The sequence below is a fragment of the Lepus europaeus genome, chromosome 8, assembly GCF_033115175.1.
Source record: "Lepus europaeus isolate LE1 chromosome 8, mLepTim1.pri, whole genome shotgun sequence".
In the NCBI taxonomy this organism is placed as follows: Eukaryota; Metazoa; Chordata; class Mammalia; order Lagomorpha; family Leporidae; genus Lepus; species Lepus europaeus.
The window spans coordinates 88,951,154-88,963,884 of NC_084834.1; the positions used below are offsets into that span (position 1 = coordinate 88,951,154).

A 12,731-nucleotide genomic window follows, 5' to 3' on the forward strand; every position below is an offset into this window, starting at 1 on the left:
ATATAAAATGGTGCATAATTGAATTTTACAGCTTGAGGATAGACTGGCCTACAGGAAGGACTTTTAGGAAGAAAGTATTTCACATAAAGACTTAGCTTTTTTGTGGGTTTTGAATTATGTGTGAGCCAGTGATCTATAAAGAAACAAAGTTGTTTACCACTGTGGTATTAATAAAACAATATTTTCAAAAAAAAATTGTATTCTGACTACCTGTCTTTTCCTCATCTATGAAAGTAAGAGTCCTTCCCTCACAGGCAAGTATGAAGAACAAATAACTTACTACGCATAAAACCCACCGAACAATGTCTGACACATAATGCTGAGTAATTTTTAGCTGTTATTATTTCTACAGAAAAGATAAAGATAACGACTGGAAATCCAGTCCTCCTCCTCCTCACCCATTACAAAAGGGGAGAAAATGATCATTATATGCCTACATGTATGGTTCCTTATTAGAGGAGAACATGCCCCTTACTTCTGAAATAGGAAATTCAATAAACTATAAACTATCCTGTTTTGGTTTCCTCAATGTATAATCAGGTTTTGACTTCCTGCCAGAAAGAGTAAGACTTTAATGTGACATTATGTATATATATAAAAGGCTATTTCAAGTTTCTATTTAGACATTCTAGATGAAGCAAAAATAATTTAAAAAACTAGACTACAAAAAAAAAAATCAGATGCCATTTTCTGTTTCCTTGAAAGGTTAAAATTACACAGAAGAAAAATCAGAATGTTCTTTCCCTAGGGCACAGATGGCAGTGCTAACCTGCTGCTAATGACAACAGTGAGTAGAACAAGCCTGAGGTGATGTGAGTCTTTTCTTACATGCAGACCTACCACAAGAGAAAATCCTGATAATCTATTATGTAACTCATGACTATATTAATAGAAAAAAGAAAAATTCATTTCTTATCTCCAAGACTAGAACAGATAGTCAGTTCATATATTTTCTATCTCTGGTAAAAAGCAAAAATGTTTAAAACACAAAGGGTATACTTCAGGAATTTTTTTCCTGTAGGCTTATCATTATATATATATATATTTATATATATATATTTATATATATATCTGTATACATATATACATGTGTGTATATAAAAGTGAAGATAATCAATTGAAAAGCTATTATAAGTTTTGATGTATTGACTGGTTATCAGAAAAATACAAACCCAGTAACTTTCTAGGCATTAATAAAATATATGGGAAAGAGTCTCTCTTACAGCAGAAATAAAAACCCATTTTTTAACAGCTAAATAAAAATGTGTATAATCTATATGAAAAAACAGGCAACACAGGCCTTTGGATTGTAAGATTGAATATCACAAAAATATGTGTATTACTCAAAGTAATTTGTCCCAAATCAAAACCCAAACTGGATTTGGAACTTAATATAATTACTCTAATGTTCACCTACAAGCATAGCTAGGAAAACGTAGAAATACAGAAACAATATATATATTTTTTTAGATTCAAAACTTTTTAATTGAAGAAAATACATTAAATATCAAATCCTGGGCAGGGAAAGGCTAAGATTAGGGAAAAGACAGGGGAAGACTAAAAGACATAATGAACATACATGGCAACACAAAAATTAAATTACAAGGATTTAAACATATAATGGACATTTTCAAATGCAAACTGGGAATAACATCTACAATAAAACAGGATGGCAAAAAGTTAACAGTGTTAATAAAATCAAGATGTCATATAAATCACGAAAAAAAAAAATCAGGTTGTCCTAGGAAAGAAATACATAAAGGACATTATACATAAAGGACATCATTTTCAAAGAGGAAACATGGCAATCCCGGGGCCGAAAGCTGGGTTTCTATACTGCAGTGCTCAACACGAAGGCTCTGGCAAGATCAGGAGCCATGCTCCCAGCTGTGTGCTCTGGCCGGCATGGCAATCTCTTATGATAAGGCTTCAGCTACGGTGCCTTCTAGCTCTCTGATGTATAGGGATGTCTATGATGCCCTTCTAATGGCAAGTGATTTCCATGGTATCCTAACTGGGCTGATCTGTACCTTCCCACTTCCTGGACTACTTGAAGAGTTCACTAGGCAGCCATAAAACCTGCACGTTAACGTCCAGCAGGACACCCTCCCTTCAAGGCAGGTCAGAAAACTGCCTTCAGCAAGCCATTTTAACCCACTGGAGGCCCAGATCAGCCCACCATGCACAGAGTAACTAGCAGACAGAGAGGCATCACACACTGAGCCTGTGCTGAGAGCGTCCTGCAGAACAGGGCAGGTGACCGAGGCTCCCCGTGCAAGCGTAGTTCAGCAGCTCTCCCTGCCTCGAGCTTTCCACTCAGCGCGTACACACAGACACTCAGCTCCTGTGCACACACCTCTTACTGCAATGAAACGCACATCACAAAAACTGAGTCATTTTACAGGGAATGATTGGTAGCATTTTATATATTCACCATGTCACACAACCACCACCTCTACTTAATTCATCTTTTAAAAACAGAAAATATGCTAGAGGTAAACAGCAGTAAAAGGGATCAATATTGTATAGAATATGTACAACATGCCTATGTATGAAAGAAGTGGAATATGTTTCCAATGAAATTGTATTTCTTAATTTTTTTGGTAAAACGAAAACATGATGTAAAGACTGTGAAATAGAGATTCACACACACATGATGCATCAACTGGCATAGTTCATGAACAAAATCAACTTAGCAAAAACACTGCCAATGGATTCAAAAGCTACACACTTTAATTCAATTTCACCCTGGGGAGCTCATCAATAAAAAGCAATTTTAAAGGCAAAAAGCTTGATATGCATAAGATGTCTTAATAAGATTTAATAAGATTGTTTAATCTTATTAAAAGTGATGGGAGAAGAAAAAAGGGGATAAAAAAGAACAAGCAAGGTATCTGAAAGCATAGGAACAGAAAATACACATTCACAGACAATGCAGCCATTACTAAGCGTGTCCAAGAGGGTTTCAACATTTCACAGCTTGTGCAATCTCTATCTTCACCAAAGGTAAAAAATTCAGACATTCCATCCCATACAGATATATATGTTTTTTTAAACTATGGCAACTTTGTTTTTAAAGGTTACATAGTCTGCCTGAAAAGAAAAACAGCCAACTTATACAAAGTCCTTCTCACAGGGAGAGGGGACAGGCACTCTGGAGCCCCAGTCTTAGCCTGAGGCTGCTCGTCTGCGCTCAGGGAGCACAAACATCTGTCTGAATCCTGGGCTTGCAGCTGTTTGGACAAGTGACTTGTGCCTCTCCGAGCCTCAGTCTCCCGATCTGTAAAGCGAAGAGGCTTACATGTCAAGTACTTAGAACAGTGCCTGACCCCTGGTAAGCTCTCCACCAGTGTTTGCGGCACTTTGACTACGTGCTATTCCTCTAACAGTCCAGTGCAAACACAACGCACACCTTAAAGAGCCTAGCCCAAGATACCAACTGAAGTCTGTCAGAGTCTCAACTTCAATAGGACTCAAGGAGCTATTAAAGAGCTTGTCATGCCTAAGTTTTATTCTCTGTTCTCTCTGTGGAAGCATCTAGGTATGCTTACCTTAGCTAAGCCTGGCAATTCTCACTGAATGATCCTTTTACTATTTACTCTTTTAATATGCAATTGTATTTAACTTAATTGTGTCAAATTAAGGTAAATTTGGGGGGATGTTGACTAATGCATAGGTCTTTTGTTAATGGTAATAACCCCATGGTGTAGGGTCTGGAAATACTTAACAATTAGTGGTCATGTAATACGGTGTTATCCAGATGTGACTACCAGCTGCGGCTTGACAATCTGGCCACAACACCACCACCAGCATTCAGCCACAGATGCCCTTTTACCTGTTTATCTATAACTCACTTAACTGTGTAGCTCTTGTGCTAGGACAGACAATTCTAAACCAGATGGAATGGAATAGAGTACAGATATGGAGTTGGTATTCTCGCTGATTTTTCTTCCAGGAAAGCTACCACAGCAAGTATCTTACTATTAACTTCAGTGCCAAGTTTTAGAACTCCAGCAGTTACATTATTATAGTTCTTGCAATTCATTTCCTTAGTCACACAACACAGGACCCCCAGTGACTACATCATGGCATATAACAAAGGAAATAGAAACTGGCATGAATCAGCTTTTGTAACTTCACACAGCCTGTCTTACCAGGATCACAATGCACTTCGCTGCTAAGATTTATTTCTGTTGTATACAGCATAAAAGGGAAAAAATAATTCACTTGTGTTTTTTTCTGATTGTTGCTGACCACAACAGCTACATCAGGTAGTGTGGCAGTGATGACACCAGGTTCTTAGACGTTGTCTAACAGTCTTGTAGACTGAATGTCTGTGCCTCACCTCTGACTCACAAGTTCACTGACTGAAACCCTAGCTTCCAATGTGATGGCACTCAGAGTGGAGGCCTTTGGGAAGATTACAGGAGGTCATAAGGACAGACCCCTCACAAATGGGACGAGTGCCTTTGTAACAACAGTCAGGAGTGAACTCACTTCCTCTCTTTGCTCTCTACCACCTGTAGATATGGTGAGAAGTCAGCAGCCTGCAACTGAGGAGAGCCCTCACCAGACCCAGAACCCAACCATACCAAGCAGCCCAATCTTGGGCTTCCAGCCTCCAGAACTGTCAGAGATACATGCCTGTTGTTGAAAAGCCATTCAGCCTATTGTACTTTGGTATAGCAATCCAAACTAAGCAACCCGGTAACTCTGACAGCAGTAGGTCCCCTACCTGTCACGGAGTGACACAGAAACATACACGGCAGTGCCTAAAGCAGAGTGGATGAGCTGCATGCCCACAGAGTGCACGAGGAAAAGCCAAACGACAATTCCCAGTCAACACAGGAGCTGTTCCACACTTCAGTCCCAGACACAGTGTATTGGAATCCCCTGTGTTAGCAGCATCTAGCACCGTGGGACACTATTGTACAAAGACTTGAAAAACTTTAGCTGCTATTGCTTAGAAAGCCACAGTAACCCCCCACCCAATGCCATTTTTTTGTTATACATCAGATAATAATACAGATTCCCTTCTGTAATACTATAGGATATATTTTTTGGTTTTCATTTGCGCTCCTTAGGTCATAACCCTCATAGTCCTTGTGGTTTCCAGAATGATCAGAGCGATAAGATTAAAATATGAACCTGCTGTCCTTCGTTCCTAAAGCAGTTCGGAATTGCCTCAGAGCAAGAAAGGTAAAAGATAAGTCTTCTGCTGTAATGCCAGGGTGCCGCTCCAGGTATCTCTCTCTGACCTTCTGCCCTCCTCATCCCCCTCAAAGGCAGGTCGTGGCAGCTAAAAAGATACTTGACTTCCTCCTGCCTTAAGATCTAACCACAAGGAAACTGAGCTCCCTGATCTTCCCTGTCTGATAGTGGATCATCAGACCCCTCTTCCAAACAAGAATCTGGGCAGGCCTGCTGGGTCCTCTCATCAGTGTGTCAGCATGAGATCGTTCCTTGGTGTCCAAGCACATTTCTGCACAGCTGTCCATGCTTTAATCATGTTTCTGTGATGAGCTTTCACAAAAACCTCAACAGATAGGGTCCTGAGATCTTGCAGATAGCCAAGCACATGGAGGTTCCTGATGGGGGCCGCCCAGAGCAAGCACGTAGTTCCATGGCCCACCCCTCAGACCTCACCACATGCATCTCTGCACCTGTATCCCTGACTTATCCTTTATCATAAACCAATAATCCAAGTGTTTCCATGAATTCCATGAACCACTCAACCAAATTATTCAAACCTGAGTGTGCAGTTGTAGGAGCCCTAATTTCTGGCATGTGAAGAAGGGAGGGCCGTTCTGTGGGGCTGAGCCCTCAGCCTGTGGGATCTGACACTACCTCCGGGTAAACAGGGTCAGCACTGAATTGGAGTACAGGACAGCTGGTTATCTGCTGGGCAATTAATTGCTTGAGATGGGGAGAAATCCTCCACAGCCTTTGGGGTCACGGAAGGGATCCATGTAGTGAGTGTGTAGGAAGAGAAACTAAGTTGGAGTTTGTTTTTCTACGAGAGATTCACTTTCCCATCCCATTTATGTTTCATCTTTCTCTTAAAGAACATCTGCATCATTGGGCATCTCCCTGTGGTAAATGTATTGTCAGGAGCAGCCCTGAAGTCAAACAGGCAAATAACTGAGCAGCCAGAAAAAAGGGATCTGCCTGCCTTTTAAACAAAGGCGTGCCTTCCTGGCTGGGCCAGGGGCCACTGGCCTTGAAGACCACTCATGGGGTTCAGCAATGTTCATGAGCACATCTATGGCAGCGATGTGTGAACAGTGTGGGGTGGGAGGGGACGATGGACCCACTTGTATCATCTTGTGATTCCTCTGCTTACAAACCCACAACAGCTCCTTATGACTCGTGAACGCAGCCTGCCTTCTCTCTCTCAAAATCTCCTACAGCTAGTCCCCCAGCTCAGCTAACGTGGGATGTCCCAATGAGGGTTCCCCGGCAATGCTCCGCCCTCACTCACTGTTCACTGCCTGTAATAACCACCCAGGTTTACCTGCTACTTTACAGGGCACCTTTCATTTCTCTACCTGCCAATGACCAAACCTGAGCAGGCTTCCAAACCCAGCTCCGTCCCATTTCTGTCCTCCCAGTGCACCTGTCCAGCTTGATTCCTCTGAATGCCTTCAGATTCAGCCACTCAATTTGGTCTCCATATTCCACTTATGGTTGTACTCATTACCCTAAACAGACTGGTAAACTTCAGTATTCCCACACACTGTGTCTTACAACTGTCAGTTGATTCAATTGTTGATTCAAAAAAAAAAAATCTGTTGAAAAAGGAAAAGATAACAAGAGTAATAGGGAAAAAGAAGCAGAAGGACAAGAGGAAAACTCAGAGCAGAAAAAAAACAAAACAAAGGAGCTATAGGTTCCAGCAAGGACCTGGACTGCAGCCAGGGTTGCCAACTTTCTCTGCCTGCACCAGATCATGTTCTCCACCCAGGGCACTGGGCATACAGAGCACTATGGTGACCCCCAGAGCACAAAGGTGTTCTGAACAGTTCCTGTCCTCAGGCCGCTTGCCTACAACATAGTTCACTCTGACAAACCATGCACCTGTTATCTTCTGAAACCTGATGCGAAAGCAAAGACACCCTTTGAAAGACTAGAGGCTATCATAGTTACGTGTCACTTAATCATGGGGAGAGGTTCTAAAAAACGCATTGCCAGGCAAATGTGTTGGTGTATGAACAGCACAGAGCATGAGATGGACAGGTCAATCACCAGGCAGCCTCTTGAGTGATCAAGAGACCCAGTAAACATGAGATGGATGGGGCTGCTGCCAGCATACTGTTCTACAGTACATCTTTACGAGTAGGAATACATTCTAAAATAATCATTAAAAGTATAGTATGGGGGCCGGCATTATGGCGGGTAAAAGCCATCACCTGTGATGTTGGCATCCCATATGGGTGGTTTATATCCCAGCTGCTCCACTTCAGATCCAGCTTTCTGCTAATAGCATAGGAAAGCAGCAGAAGGTGGCTCAAGTGCTTGGGTCCCTGCCACCCACATAGGAGACCCAGATGAAACTCCTGGCTCCTGGCTTCTGCCTGGCCCAGCCTTGGCCTCTGTGGTCATCTTGAGAAGTGAACTAGTGGATAGAAGATATATCTTCCTGTCTCTGTCTGTCTCTCTCTCTCTGACCTTCAAATAAATAATTTTTTAAGCATACAGTAAATGCATAAACTAGAAGCACTGTCATTATCAAGTATTTTGTACTCTGCATAGTTAAGCACAAGCTGTACTTGCAAGTGACTGGCGGAACAGGTTTGTTTTCACCAGCATCACCACAGACACGTGAGAAATGCACTGCCCACAACATCGTGTTTGATGCGACATCACTGAGGGATAAGGATTTTTCAGCCCATTATAATGCACCCACCATGGACTAAATATCATTATGTGACCCAAAACTACATATCTACACATATACACACAGACATATATGTTATATAAGGATCATCAAAACTAGGAGGGAAAACAAAGTCTGGGCCAAAAACTCTACTTTATGGATCAGCCATAAATTTTCTGATTCTAAAAATATGATCAGACTGTAGGGAATAATAAGGCTGTTTTTAAGAAAAAAACAAGTCCTGAAAAGAAAATATTTGCTTTGAACAAAAGCACCTCTGTGATATAGATAAAATGCTTTTAGTTCCAACTAAGGGCTTTGATTGCAACATCTACTTGGGATGAGAGGAGCCTCTATGTGAGATCTTCAGACTCGAGACAATTTCATCACCTAAAGCCATTCATGTTGGGTATCAGGCAACACCTGCATCATTACGTTAACTCTGGTATTACAGCTCACATTTGCCCCAGAGATGAGGCCTCGAAGATAACAAACTTCATGGAAGGTTTACATGACAACACTGACTCTCGAATGTTATATTAGATCCTATCAGCATCTGGCTGTTTTGAAAAATGTCAAAGGATGGAAGATGAAGCACATTAGTTTTCCTGGCATTACTATTACTAAATGAAAAGATTCATGGGAGGAAACCAAGGCAGACCATTTGGATGTGGTAACTTTCATAGGATCTCCGATTGCATCTTTGTAACTATTTAGAGCAATTAAAGACCAGAGTGAGTTAGTTTTACTTCATTTCCCAGCATGCTTCCAAATAGTACCTGGTTTCTCCACACTTATAACTCTGTCTATACCCTAAATGAAGCCTTGCTTTCCTCTTCAGAGGCTTCACCCACTACAGCCCTCCCAGTTAGAGACTGCCAACCTCTCCTATTGAAGCATCTCGGCCACCCTAAATGAAGCCTTGCACCGATCCGAAGCCAGGAGCCAGGAGCTTCCTCTGGATCTCCCACGTGGGTGCAGGGGCCCAAGGACTTGGGCCAACTTCCAGGGCTATCCCAGGCCACAGCAGAGAGTTGGATCGCAAGAGGAGCAGCCAGGACTAGAACAGGTGCCCATATGGGATGCCAGCACTTCAAGCCAGTGTTTTAACTTGCTGCGCCACAGTGCCAGCCCCTATTTTTTATTTACTGTGTACTTGCATACTTCTTTGTGGTTCTTTTAGCTGACCTGTCAAATTCGTTGGTGATTGTGGGTGGCATAAACAAACAAAATATTCCCATAGGATATGCTTCATAATGAGTAGATATTTGGGCACCAGTCAAGTTGTTACTCGGAATGCCCACTTCCCATATCAGAGTGTATGAACTCAGTCCCAGCTCCTCCACTTTTGATCACGTTTTCTGCTGATGTGCACCCAGGGAGGCAGATGATGGCCCAAGTACTTGGGTCCCTACCATCCATGTGGGAGACCTGGATTGAGTTCTGAGCTCCCGGCTTCAGCCCTGGCTATTGCAGGTATTTGGGAAGTATATGAGCAGATATCTGTATCTCAAGTAAAAATAAAAAAAGAATTTATAAAAAATCTTTTGTGGAAGACATGCAGATTTTCTGCTCCAAATGAAGTCACATGTCAAAAATCAACATATTCAATATGGAACTTCTCCACACAGTCTGCTTTATAGACTATTGCCTTTTAGTCAGTTGTCCATATTAGAAACAACACAGACTTCACATCACCCATATATAGTGAGACATTAGCTACTATCAATTATATAACCAACACACAATTTTGTATTCCTACTACTGTAAGCACCTTTCTAATCTGCATTTATTCAACTTTTTGTTAAAATATAGTTGTGCTAGGCATTCTTCTATGTATCAGAAACCTTATTCTAGATACTGAGAATTCATTCCAAAATATTTTTCATAAATTATCTCACTTTATTCTCACAACCACTGTACTAAAACACACATTATACAGGGAAGAAAATCGAGATCAAATAATTTATATGATTTGCAAAGAATCAACGCCAGTAAGATGTGGGTCCAGAAATACGACAATTATCTCCTGAATCTAGTTCTGGTGCTTGTTTTACTATTAAACATTCATTAAAATTTACAAATCCTTGCTCTATCACCCTTACTTTTCTCTGTAGAAACAGTAGAATGTAATTTCAGTCTGAGTCTTAAAAGTTCAACTGCAGAGAAATCAGGGAGCAACATGTACATCAGTCTGAGGTCAGGACTAACCTGTTCTCCTTGCACACAGTCACCTTGTCTCCCCCAGGTATCAACTTCTTTTGTTCAGTCACTCCGTAGCTTTCTCGGCAGATCTGTATTTAAGGAATGAAAAAATACAAATTTCAATTTTGTTTACCACTTATTTTTTAGAATCAAATCAACTGAGAAAGGCTTTAGGAACAAATGTAGTGTAATAACTATTGGTTACCATAGAAAATTCTTGAAAGAACCTAAGTCAGAAAACATCAGCATTAAAAAAAAAATCCTTTAAGACATGGAATTGCTAACGGATGTAAACAAGGTGAAAATGACATTAACTCTAGCAATGAAATATCTTGTACACTACCAGGAGCAAAGGGGAATAATGCTTCACTAATTTTCCTAAATGCAAAGATTCATTTGTTCAACACATTTATTGAATTCCTGCAATACTCAAAACACCATGACTAAAACAATTTGATTCAGATTACTCCCTGGCTTTGTTCTTTGATTTGCAGGAAAATGAGCATTAACTATGACTCATAAGTGTGATGAAAGCGACAGCCACAGTCAGAAGCAAATTGGAAACTCTTACCGTGAAGTTGAGGCAGAAAGTTTCCTCGACATCTTCCCCAGGGTAATCTAAAAGCTCTTGAAGACTCCTGATCACAGAGACAGAAAAGGGAAAGCAGAGGCTCAGCAGTGCAGTTGTGTTTCTGCTTCAGTTACATGTCCACATCATTTGCAAGGAAAAACTATAAAAGATGACTCAAGAATGAACATTATTCCAGACTGTTAGAAAAATCACATTCCTATCCCTTGAAAAGAATTATGGCAATCCACCTGTAGGACCTTAATTGCTCCCCTTTGTACTAACAAATCTGATTGGTTTGAGGAGAAATTCAGATGGATTTATATCTGATGAATTTGTGTTCTCTTAACCCTGGCACTGCTCGCTCGCTCGCTCTCTCATATATATATATATATATATATATATATATATATATATATGAAGATGGCACTACAGTGGTCCTACAAACTGGCTCACTCTTATGTATTAGCACAATAAGTCTTTCATCATTTAAAAAAAAAAAAACTCAATACAGTCACCTCATCTACTTTGGAATCTGGTAGGTTTGAGCCATAATTCCAAAAAGACAGAACCCCAAATCCCATAATCCTGAATGGTGAAATCCCCCCAAAATCAAAAACTACTAGTCTAACATCTCAAAATATAATTTTAGAAAAGTAATTTTAAAAAATTCTTTAGGGGTAGTCATTTGGCCAAATAATTAATATATCCACATCCCAGTATCAGAGTGCCTGGATTCAATATCTGGCTCTAGTTCCTGACTCCAACTTCTTGCTAATGCAGATTCCAAGAGGCACCAATGATAGCTCAGGTAGTTGGGTATGTGATACCTGGATTAAGTTCCCTTCTCCTGGGTTTGACCCTTCCCAACCCCAGTTGTTGCTGGCGTTTGGGGGATGAGCCAGTGGGGAGAAGCACTCATGTGTGCCCACTCGCTCTCTCTGCCTCTCAAATTTTTTAATAAAAAATATTTAAAAGACATTTACTTATATTCTTAAAAGGAGACCTGAGAAACATAAAACATGACAGACTATCTCATTTACCACTGTACACAATAAAATTGGCAACAGAAACACAACTATGTTTGCAAGCACACTCAGGTATACTAAAGACTGTCATGGTGTAGAACACTTATGAGCAGATAACTTATAAAGACCTAAGTCAAAGACAAAATATATAAATGTTTATCACCATGGCTGGTAATAGTGTGCACTGGCTTTATAATTGTGGTCATCTGAAACACCATGACTGAAAACTTTAGTCTTTGTTTGTTTGTTTATTAGTTAGAGGAAAGGTTTACTGTCAGTTAGGGGAAGCCTGACTGGCCAGCAGCAAGAGGGCGAGAAAGCTTTAGTGTTTTGATCAAAAACCACATTGGATCACAATTGCATTTGTAGTCACCCAATGAACTGAGATCAAGAGATTTTTCTTTTTCACAAATGCAGATATACAAACGGGTATCTCTTCGTTCACAGAGGAAACTTGAGCATTTTTAATGTACATACACAATCCTTACACACAAAGTCAACATTTCATAATGTACTTTTGCAAAATCAAACTGTCCCAGCTCTCAGAGACCAATTTGCCTTCCATGTTTGTTCTCTTCTGGTCCCAACAGACTAGATGGTACTCACAAGGAAGGTGGATCTTCTCCACCCAGTCCACTCAGACACACACACCACCCTCCTCTGGAAATACCTTCACCATCACCCATATGCTAAAAATAATGCTTTACAAGGTTTCTAGGTATTCATTCTGCCAAACCTGTTGCAACCATCCTGTGTACAACCAAAAACACACGGATCCCTTCCCCAGAAATCAACTATCTATCCCTCTTATAAAGCCTTTTTCTTCAATAAGGATTGTGGTCTTAAGAATTTCAACATTGGGGATTTTAATATATTTTGGGACTGTGATTTAGCCTTTAGGGATTTTGATCTCCTGAGATTTCAACCTTTGGGATTATACCTAGATGGTGTTTTCAAGATTATGATTGGCATCACTTAATGCCCTTGTATTTATTAACACAGAGGGCTCTGTATGATACTCTTTATTATGTGTCACACAAAGGAATGCTGAAAT

General features: G+C 40.5%; 1 protein-coding gene across 2 annotated transcripts in view; it reads right to left on the reverse strand.

Annotated features, from left to right (window-relative positions):
* Window positions 1-12,731, reverse strand: part of HERC3 (HECT and RLD domain containing E3 ubiquitin protein ligase 3) — a 130,618-nt gene that overhangs the window by 15,340 nt on the left and 102,547 nt on the right. For both annotated transcript variants that reach the window (XM_062199869.1, XM_062199870.1), the window contains exons 22-23: window positions 10,653-10,719; window positions 10,088-10,170 (exon numbers count right to left, since the gene is read on the reverse strand). In XM_062199869.1, coding sequence (XP_062055853.1) covers window positions 10,088-10,170; window positions 10,653-10,719 — 150 coding nt within the window. The remainder of the gene's footprint in view (window positions 1-10,087; window positions 10,171-10,652; window positions 10,720-12,731) is intronic.